General features: G+C 32.8%; 2 protein-coding genes across 2 annotated transcripts; one reads left to right on the top strand and one right to left on the bottom strand.

Annotated features, from left to right (window-relative positions):
- Positions 1-1,683: 1,683 nt before the first annotated feature.
- On the top strand, positions 1,684-4,502 carry LOC107949022 (mitogen-activated protein kinase homolog MMK2-like). Its single transcript, NM_001398889.1, has 6 exons — positions 1,684-2,052; positions 3,007-3,136; positions 3,218-3,355; positions 3,515-3,847; positions 3,936-4,119; positions 4,225-4,502. The coding sequence occupies exons 1-6, from the start codon at positions 1,874-1,876 to the stop codon at positions 4,395-4,397; spliced, it is 1,137 nt and encodes a 378-aa protein (NP_001385818.1). The 5' UTR covers positions 1,684-1,873; the 3' UTR covers positions 4,398-4,502.
- A 2,262-nt stretch (positions 4,503-6,764) lies between these two features.
- LOC107949023 (protein SPIRAL1-like 5) lies at positions 6,765-7,644 on the bottom strand. The gene is made up of 2 exons (XM_016883722.2): positions 7,315-7,644; positions 6,765-7,235 (listed from the first exon to the last, which is right to left on the bottom strand). The coding sequence occupies exons 1-2, from the start codon at positions 7,549-7,551 to the stop codon at positions 7,161-7,163; spliced, it is 312 nt and encodes a 103-aa protein (XP_016739211.1). The 5' UTR covers positions 7,552-7,644; the 3' UTR covers positions 6,765-7,160.
- Positions 7,645-11,368: the final 3,724 nt, after the last annotated feature.

Raw genomic sequence — 11,368 nt, 5'->3', positions numbered from 1 at the left:
GTTACCGTTACAAAAGCGCGATAACTGTCAACTCACTCATTTCTATGATATTATTATTTTTTTCCCAAGGAAAGAGCCTTTAGCGGCTTAAATTAAGTTGTCTTGTCGGTTTTTGGTAAATCACCACTCCAGGACTTGACAAAAATACACCATGGTCGGTTTGGAAATCTGATTTTTCTGATGGAATCTTAAAAATATGTCCAAAATTTATCCTGCGTCGTGCTTATCATTTCTTTATTGTAAATTATATTTGTATAAACTCTAATATCTTGAATTTTTTTTTGGGGGGTACTCTAGTAGCTTGGTCTCTGATGGATCTGCAGGAGGGTTAACTAGGCATAGGAGTTTGCACTTCCAAACCCTCACCGATCTCAAACCAATAAAGGGTCCAAAGGAAATACTGCATGGAATTGGCTCGTGCTTTTTATGCTTGGCTGACAACTTTAGTAGTGGTAGTTGGGTGCGAGTTTGGTAGTAGGGTTAAATTAAAAACAAAAGTTGGAAAATCTGTATTGAAGTATTAAGATGGTTTATGGAATATAAGTTTAAAAATTGTGATTATTCTAAATTAAATTAAAATTTTTATAGTAAATTTTTATTTTTTTATTATATAAAAATAAAAAATTATATTTAAAATAGTGAAAATAATTTAAAAATTCTTAAAAAGTTATATTTCAGAATTCAAAAATTTTATTTTGTTAAAATAAGTTTAAAAATTTAAAACTCAATCCAACTTATGAACCTAGTTAGTAGAATTGTAACTGTCAGTGCTTACCTGTTGTATGGCTTATGTGGTGAAAAGCTATAGCATGAAGCTTGGCTGGCTGCCGGTTATCATTAATAGGTGTGCATTGGACCCTTTGGACTGTGTGAGCCTTAAGTTTCATCCGTTAATTATGGACGCGCCTAACAAATCTCATTCTCTTCAATGTTATTTCTATATTCAACTACTTTAATTTACAATAAATTTAGGTCCAAATATATTAATATACCAGTAAAATTATCTTTCCAAACCTTTTTGTTTATTACCGTATGTACTCAAGGAAGCATTAAGTTGATTTATTAAATAAATCCAAGTGCTGCACTTGGCAAAGCAATTTGATCAACCTTCTGATGGCGATTAGAATTTGGAGGAACCAAGAAAATCGCTTTATTGTTCAATGAATCACATTCCTAAAACTCAAAGTCACTGCGCGCCCAATAGTTCTTTTCATCATACAATATAATTCAACAACATGGGCCTTAATCCAGCACAGCTGCAAAAGGCAGGCCATGATAGTCCAATGAAGCCACACAGTATACCCAGAAATCTAGGCCTTAATCAAGTCCCATTCCAATTATGGGTTTATAGTCCAAAAAAAAGAAGTGTGATTAAAAAAGGCGCAGGTTAGTTGCCACTTGCCATCATGTACTGTGCTGCCTCCCAAGCAAAAAGGGGGCAGGGGTTAAGACAGCAAGCGTCCCGTGATCAGCACAACCACCATATCCAGAAAGCAGTTGGCTAAACAAATACTTGGCACCCATCTACTCATATCTCACTTGGGTGATGTTAAAAGAAACCACATGTTAAGCTGCGTGAAGGACTAATTTTATTTTTAATTAAAAAAAAATCTTAAGAAAACTACAAAAGTCTCCTTACATTTCACGGATTTTCGAACCATAAAACTTTTGATCATATCAAAGCCAAAAGAAAAAAAAAAAAACACTCTCTTCCAAAAAGTTTCGCAAAGAAAAGAAAAGAAAATTATACAAAGCAAAATTGCCAAGAATGAATCTCCAGATATAGCGCTGAAAGGAAACAAACCCAGTCTGAGTTCTTTGTTTAAAGATTTATATACATATTTTGAGCTGGTTAGCAGGTGAAGCAGAAAAAATGAAAAAGGAAATGGGGAGTACAAAACATTCAAGCTCGGAGGGAAGCAGTATCAAAGGAGTGCCGACACACGGAGGAAAATATGTTCATTACAACGTGTATGGTAACTTGTTTGAGGTGTCCAGTAAGTACGTACCTCCTATTCGTCCTATCGGTCGTGGTGCTAATGGCATTGTTTGGTAAGTTTTCTTTTTCATGTTTAACTCAAACTCACAAATTAAATAATTTGATTAGATCTAGGCCATCAAAGTTTTTTTAAGATAAGTTTGTCCCTGATGATTGTGATCTTTTACGTGGTGGGTTGATATTATCATATGTATCCTAGTCAAGTGAACATTTTCTTCGTAATTTGTTGAATTTAATTGAGTGATAATAGAATTTTTGCCCTTTATGTTTATGATTATGATTAGGGGGCTTCCTTTTTTATTGTTTGTTTCTTAATATTTTCAGTTTATGGATAAATAGGTAGCATATAAATAAATCATTCACTATTTCTCTTATTGTTAGGTGTATGTTAGATGTAACTTATAGGTTTTTCAAAAACATATGTGCCCAAGTTTGATATTTGCTTAGAAAAAGTTAAAAAAAAAAAAATTCTTCAATTTTCCATTCAATTATTGACGATATTTTTTTCCTTAAATTTTCTGTCAATACCTGCATATAATCGTACCAACTTAAAAAACAAATTACTATGAAGCAGTAAGCATATATGTGACAGAAAGTAGTAATTGAAAAAACTAATAGAATTTCAAATTTCCCCTAAAATTTTGAGAAATTAAAACTTTTAACTTTTTAAGATGGATTAAATCTGTAAACTTTGCTAAAATACAGGGAGTGACAGCATAGTTATAACCAAAAGAGAACTTTTTTTAAGTATATGGATTAAAAAACTCAAACTTTGCTAAAATACAGGGAGCAACAGCATATTTTGACCAAAAAGATTTCGTGATATTCTAAAAATGAAATAGAAGCACTGCTTATGCCTGTAGTAAAGTTCTCAAAAAACGTCCTTCCTCACATCTCATGTCGCTTGACATTTCTTTTTTATTTAAATACCAATTGGCATTTCACATTTGGATGCATTGCTGATGTGGGACTGAATTAATTTGACCTCTTCGTTGCTCTATTTTCAGTGCTGCTGTCAATTCAGAGACGCGTCAGGAGGTTGCTATTAAGAAGATCGGTAATGCATTTGATAACATCATAGATGCCAGAAGGACACTGAGGGAAATCAAGCTTCTTCGTCACATGGACCATGAAAATGTAAGCTCCCTCAGGATTCATCATTCTTCTACGGTGTAATGTATGCCTGGAAATCCCGCATTCAATTCTCTTTTTTTGCAGGTGATTGCCATCAAGGACATCATTCGACCACCGAAGAAGGAGACCTTCAACGATGTTTACATCGTTTATGAATTGATGGACACCGATCTTCATCACATAATCCGCTCCGACCAGCCATTGACAGATGATCATTGTCAGGTTTGGATAAACAGGCTTTGTGGGTGACATTCATATATGTTGCCGATATACTTTACGTTGCGTTTTCCTAACATCATCATCATCATCATACTACTACTACAACCAAAACCTTGTTTGATTTAGCATGAATCTGATACTGAATGGGAACCTTTTTTCCAGTACTTTCTGTATCAGTTGTTACGAGGACTGAAGTACGTGCATTCTGCCAATGTTTTGCACCGTGACCTTAAGCCAAGCAGTCTGCTTTTGAATGCAAAGTGCGACCTTAAGATCGGGGACTTTGGATTGGCTAGGACCACCTCCGAAACAGATTTCATGACCGAGTACGTCGTCACTCGTTGGTACCGAGCACCAGAGCTGCTTCTCAACTGTTCCGAATACACTGCTGCCATCGATATGTGGTCTGTCGGCTGCATATTCGGAGAAATTATGACAAGAGAGCCTCTGTTTCCAGGCAAAGATTACGTTCATCAGCTGAGACTCATCACTGAGGTACTCAACTTCTGTTGAAGTATTCTAGCCATGGTCTTAAAACGTAGGTTCACTTCTAACATTGTTCATTCTTTTTTTGTTCCAAAAGCTGATAGGTTCACCCGATGACGCTAGCCTCGGATTTCTCCGAAGCAACAATGCCCGAAGGTATTTCAGACAACTTCCACAGTGTAGGAAGCAACAATTTTCAGCTCGGTTCCCAAACATGTCTCCTGGTGCTGTTGATCTGCTAGAGAAAATGCTTGTCTTTGACCCCAACAAACGAATCACAGGTAAACTAGATTTTCAAGCACATCATTTCTGTTTGGTCTATCCATGTACATATCTATGATCTATTTTTCTTGCATCTTTCTTTTTTCTTTCTTTTTTTTTTGCAGCTGAAGAGGCACTTTGTCACCCATACTTGGCATCTCTTCACGATATCAACGACGAGCCTGTCTGTCCCAGACCATTCAGTTTCGATTTCGAGCAATCATCGTGCACCGAGGATCACATCAAGGAGCTTATATGGAGGGAATCCTTGCAATTCAATCCAGATCCAGTCCATTAAGAGAATCTGTCCTTCTAGATATTTTATGTAAAATATATAGTGGGAATCATGGTTTGTTTCCCCCGAATTCCCTATATATATATGATGTTGTTCTTCACCATTCAATGAAGTTGATAGAAACTAGGAACATCATTCAACTTTGCTTCATTGTCATATGAACCTTAACTAATCTACAAGGAGCTTAAATATTACTTGTTTGTGAGATTTGGTACCAAAGTGGTTTGGCATAATCCCGACCAGATGTTAGTTTAGGTTCCTATATGAACCAAAAAAAAAGACAAAGATCTTCCTTAGTAATACTGCTTAGTGAATGGATGTTGTATTGATCATGGACCCATGTTTTGTTTTGGTTCCATTAGTCATTGTATTGCCAAGACGATCAATTAGCGAATTTTTATTATTAAAAAAAAAACCAACTGAAATTTACGAGATATTTAGGAATAGCATATATATCGTAGTTTATTTGGACTTCCATCCTATGGTAGCATAAGATTGAAAGCCTATATATGGTAGTGTGGGTTTTCGATAGCGCTAGTCTATGTGACGTTAGAAAATGTATATAAGGTGTTATTTGGTTTGAGTTGTAGTTGATTGAGTCTTAATTTAATTGATATCGATATTGTTATTAATATAAAATGTGAATTCAAATGTATTTAAATACATTTATTCTCCTATTTAAATGTTAAACAAACTAACTAGCATGGATGGATTACATGAGTGGACACTCCACTATATCTTGGAAAATCCAATTCTCATGCACATAAAATTATGATAATATAGTTATCTAATACTTATATTTAAGTATTTTATTGAGTTATTGATTGAGTCTGAGTTTGATTGGCATCGGCATTATTGTCAGTGCAGGAGGCCGTAGGTTAAGTGTGCTGAAGCGCATTATCCTCCTATTTAAGGGTTAGAGAGGGGTTATGGTTAATTCTAGATATTCTATTAAAAAGAACATATATGACAAGAACCTAAAATGAGAATAATGTTAAAAAAAACCAATTACAAATTCAATGATCAAAGACATGTTTATTAGTATTAAAATACAAATTCATTACCACTTTACTTATTGGTGAATAAATTTTGAAAGGAAATATTTTTAACAGACTTTTTTTTTCACTCACATAGTAATATATATATAATATGTTAATGAAAAAATTATTCCATACATTATTACTGGTATTTAAAAACTCTATAATAAATGTGCAATGCCTACAAATAATAAAAAAATAATTAAAAAAAAGGACATGTGGCCATATTTAAACCCTACTCATTGAATAAAATTTTCTACTAATAATATATCAAATTCTAGCAATTTATTAAATTAGACTATAATTAGATTACTAGTAGAAAATAATCACAAATAATGTTAAGATGATGACATGTGTCCATTGAAATATATTTCAAATTATAAAAAAAAAATTAGACATATGAAAAGATTTCTAAGCAACTTGATATATATTTTTTAATATTTATATTATAGAATAGTGTATTAAATTTTTATAAGATATAAAATAAAATAATAAAAAATAATATATTATAAACTTGAAAATGGGTTAGACTAGATTGCATTTGGGCTTTGATTATTGGAATCCAAAATCAACCCATATTTTAAATGAGCCTAATTTATTTTGTCTATGCTCATTTTTTAAACTTAATATTTGGTTCAAACCCTTACAAATTTCAAACGGATATTTAGATTTGAATCAATAATTTGACCCATGTGAACAATACAATTAATTGAATGCTCAATATATACTTATAAAAAAAATAAAATAAAATAAAAATCTATCTTATTAAACATGAGAAAACTAATTTCAATATCAATATTGGCACAAGAATATTATCAAGAAAGGCATGCTCCTAATTCAATTTAGCTATAAAAAGGCAGTTCTTATGGTAAAAGAAAAGAAATGTATATATATATATAGCTAGCTAGCTATACCAAGCACTTACTTGATCTATATACATATGCATAATATTAACAAAAAAACACACGCACACACACAATGGTAAAGCAAGTAATATAGTGAGAATGGAAGTTTATTATAGCATAACACTGCTGAATGCTTCTAATTTTGTTAATTAATTTATCAAAAACACAAAAATAAACCAACTTATAATTAATCACTCAAGTCATGAATGAAGAAAAAAATTGAGGGAAAGTAGGGATTAAAAATGTTATCTGTTAAATATTGTTAATGAGGAATTCAAGTCCTGTAAGACATCAAAATGAATACTCGAATATGCATGAAAAAATTGTTTAAGAAGGAAAAATTAGTTCTAATCCAGTTTAATTAAGCCTATTTAAAGTTTTAATTCACTTTAATTAAAATAATAGAAAGAATAAGAACAGCAGGACAATTAAACAACAACATAATCACAGCCCCTTTGGGTAATTTTAAATTCAGATGGAACATACACAAAAAAGAACACTGGCAAGTTTTTAATATTAACAAATTATTTTCATCGAAACATCCGAAGTGGGAAAATTTCCCACTTTCCAAATTCGGCTATTTAATGCAAAAGACAAACTTCATTAAATATTGCTCCAAACTTGAATACCTAGTTAAACAGACACCATACATTAGACCCTGGCAAATTCGACACTGACATGGGGAACTCAACCCCTTTATTTAGCAACTTCTGCACATGTATTTAACTAAAAAAACCCACTTATCTGTTTATCTTCAATTCCTTATCGGAAGCAGTTCACCAATTTTCTTCTTAAAAACTTGTAAGAAGGAATTAATCATTGCATCACTTGTCTCCAAACAGGTAACCCAGGGAGGAATCTCCACCTGGAACTGATTTCACCTTTGTTGATGGTCGATCCTAAAATTTCACAACACGGTTACATAAATTAGGTTAAAAGCTATACATACATATGTGTGTAATAATAATAACAACTCACAGTTATGAAGTTGCCTGCATTCTGTCCTTTAGCCCTCTGATAGTTGTTGGTGGTGTTTTTCTCAGTCTGTTGCTCTGAACTTGGTTTATATTGAGGGGGAGGGTTCTCTGGGGTAATATCTATGCCATATGGAGGCTGGATCGCTGGTGTGACGGTGGGTGCGCTTGGCTGCTCATCGGCACCAAAGAGGTAGCCCAAGGAACTTTGGCCGCCACCGTAGCTCCAACCTCTACTCATGTTTTCTACTACTACAAGCTTTTAGTTAACAAAGAAATATCAAACAAGGGGGAAAAGAAACCCTAATATATAATGGGTTTAGGAACAGTGTATGTAATGTAGATATGGATGGGGCCATGTATATGTGCATGCATGTTATGACGTATGCATCATACCTACTTGACCAATAATTAACAAGCCATGGCAAATAGGAAAAATAAACTAATTGCAACTTGCAATAGAGATGTACGTATGTGTGTATATATGCCACTAATTTCTAGGAGAGATGTAACTTTAAACAACGATCATCAGTTAGCACGTGAATCATGAAAAATTTACAGTACTAGGATATTATTTCTTACATATATATACTATGGTGCCTGATTTTTTAGACCATTCATCCTTAGACATGAGACCTTAGATTCAAACTTTAATAAATTATGTTTTAACTTCAAATTACATGTATATATATATAGATACATGTGTATTTATATATATCAAATGTTATTATATTCTAAAATATTTAAACTTGACAAATTACATTTAGTACCTAAATTTTTTTTTAGTATCTAAATTTGAAAATTGTAAGTCAACTTTTTATTTGTTTTAAATATCTGACTAATACTATTAAAATATGTTAATGTAGCACTGCCAACCAATAACATGATGACACGTGACAGCTTTACATTTTGATACGTGTCACCATGCTATTCATCCTCAATATCATATTAGCGTATTTTAATAGTGTTGGTCAAGTATTTAAAAGAGTACCGAGTTTAGATATCAATTAGGTCCAAAAAATTATATACCAAATAAATATAAAATATCAAATTCAAGTACTTTGTATATATTAAACCTGCCATTGCAGAAATTTTATTTACACTAGAATATTCTGGGATTTGGGGATTGCAAGATGTGGCGTAAACATATATAACCCAACAACCATATACCATGCAAAGGTTGCACAAAAATGACTCGAGAACTGTCTCGCTGCAAAAGAAGAAGAGCGATGAGTTGGTTTAAGTGTTCAAATCAGGCCATTTAGATAAATTATAATGAACAATAATTATGATGATTTAGTGGTTCTTCTTAGGTGAACACTGTTGACAGGTAATCGAGACTTGGGATTGTTTAACCTACATATCATTACTTTAATATATGGTTGCTTAACCTGGGGTCCATTTAGCGGCTGGACTACTGTTGAGGGGCATCTAGCCAGGACTTGCCGATCTTTGCAACTTACACAGTCTAATCAAACCGATCAAAATCAGCGTACTGAGGTGATGATACCTCACTCACTATAAAAAAGAAAGTACAAATATTTTAAGATAAGCTTTTTGCATTGGGGTTTTACTGTAACCTAATTAGGTAAATTTTTATCATCAATAATGCACATTAATTAAGAGCTAAAGCAGTGTGTTAATGGTGTTAAATCAAAGATAATGGGCGAGTTTAAAAGAAGCCTATATGTATAAAGGGGAGTTAATCATAATTTGGTTGTTGGTTGGTCCCCTTCATGACTTGTATTCCTTTGATAGGGGATAATAAAGTAAGAATATGAAAAAGGAACTAAGCTGGTAAAGTTCGGTGGGAAGGGAGCTTGTAGGCCTAAGCAATGCAGCTTTCAGCTAATGCATAATTACTGCACAATTGCACCAACAAAGTAAATTGGTCACAAAAAAATTCTAAAGCTAATTGAACCTGCTTCAAAGCTGCATAAAGACTATTTCAAACATTAGCAATTAGTTGACTGAGAGATTGAATTTCGAGTGCATATATAATATTTTGCAATTGCTGATGGAAAAATAATATATCGATGACTTTCAACATTTATTCTGTCTAAAAAGGACTGGCAAGTGGCCCTAAAAAGGATATGTAAAATGGCAGCCACTGAATCTTGAGGACATTGAAAGCACAACCGGTGGGGCTTAATCTGAAAATGAAGTGACCTAACATTTATTCTGTCTAAAAAGTATATATGCTCTTAGTATATCCTTTTTTCAGCTAAGCTTTTCTGATCACTCACTCGCCATTTCAAGCATATTTAGAATTAATCCCAACTTGTTAAGTTATTACATATATTATGTTAAATTTAGAGCTAAACATATATATGTATGTTATGTATGCATATGTATACATGATTAGTTAAGCATGAAGGTAATGCACTGGTGGAGATACACGATGATGAAACTAGCTTACCTCAATTTGTAACCCATTTAGTGGACATAAATGGAGAGTAGGACACACTTAAAAGATCCTAAAATCCTACCAACAATTTCAATGGATATCCACCATAGGAACCACGCACAAATAAAAGACAAAAAGGCACACACAGTCACACACATTGGTGAGCAGCTTATTTAAGAAATGTAAAGCGAACATAGAGTTATATTTATTTTGTAACACAAAAAAATTTTGCGATGATGAAATAATTAAAATATTTACTACTGTTGATGTTAGTTATAGACTAGGTGTGTAGGTCACTGATTGATTGAGTTCGTAGGTTTAGTGTCTGTATATAAGTTAGTAAAGAATGAAGATGAAACAAAAGAGTCTTACTTTGTTCAAAATGGTAAAGTTACAGAGAGTCTTACTCGGGCTACTTGGACCGGGCTCATTGATTCTATAACTGACTATACTCATGCACTCAACTGCTTAATTTGCTTAGTGACCAGCAGTATTTTGTACCTATTTGAATGTGGTTGCTGCTATTTTCTTTTTCGTGATAATAAAATAATACCACACAGCAACATTCTAAAAGAAAGATCACCTTTAGATTTGTCCATCTCAAAAACAGTGCGAACCGTTGTGGGAGGACTTCCAACACCTACAAATCGTCTTTCCTGGTCAAGGCTTGTTTAGCTAAACAGTCCACAATTTGATTCTGTGCTCTTTAGATGTACCGCAGAAACCACTGGTTTTCCTAAGCTAAAATACTTTGGATTCGTCTAATCAAAGATGAGTTCTATTCGGTAGAATTGCTTCTAAGGATGGCCTTAACGACTTCCAAACTGTTGGATTGAATGGTAACTTAATCATGACCTCTATATTGAATAAGCTTGAGTCCCTCAAAGATGCCTTAAAGTTCAGCATCAAAGATCGAACATTTTCTAAGGTACCGATGATAACTAACGATCCAATCTCCATGTTTATCACAAACAACTCCCCCAACTGCAGCGTATCCGGAATCCAATTGCACTACAACGTCAATATTAAGAAAGATCCGTTCTCCAGCAATATGTGCTTCAAAAGGACGTGAATCGATACTTCTCCAGACGATGAGAAAAAATGAATCTCCCAACTGTAAGAAACTTCAACTATCTCTCTTGAGTTCCATGATCTTCCTTGAGAGTTGAATAATGGTTGCTGCTATTTTAAGGTGTGCTATAATTGTATAATGGGTTTTGCTTATTAGGTGATTGTATGCTTTTTCCCAGTTGTGCTTCTAGTCATGATTTGGCTATAACGTATAACTACCCTTTTGGGTATATTAAATTATTAATAATAATTTCTTTCACTTAGTAAAAAAAAATATATTTTTAGATTATTTCCTGTTAGTATCTTATTTGAATTAATTATTTATATCACCCTTCAACTTTATAAAAAAATTTTATTTTAGTTCATTTAATTTTTTTTTTGTTCTTTTTTAACTCTTAAATTTGTATTGTTTATCAAATCACCTTAAAATGAATAAAAAAATTAACGTTTATTAACTTTGTTGACATGACAATATATGTGTATGCCACGCTAATAATTAATGAATTTTTTTAAATAAAAATATATTAAATACTTTTTATACTTAATTAATACATATAATTCTGACTCCATAATTAAAATG

The sequence above is a fragment of the Gossypium hirsutum genome, chromosome A12 (assembly GCF_007990345.1).
Source record: "Gossypium hirsutum isolate 1008001.06 chromosome A12, Gossypium_hirsutum_v2.1, whole genome shotgun sequence".
NCBI classification, from domain to species: Eukaryota; Viridiplantae; Streptophyta; class Magnoliopsida; order Malvales; family Malvaceae; genus Gossypium; species Gossypium hirsutum.
The sequence above is the reverse complement of the archived record's forward strand: the minus strand, read 5'-3'. Positions and strand labels throughout refer to the sequence as shown.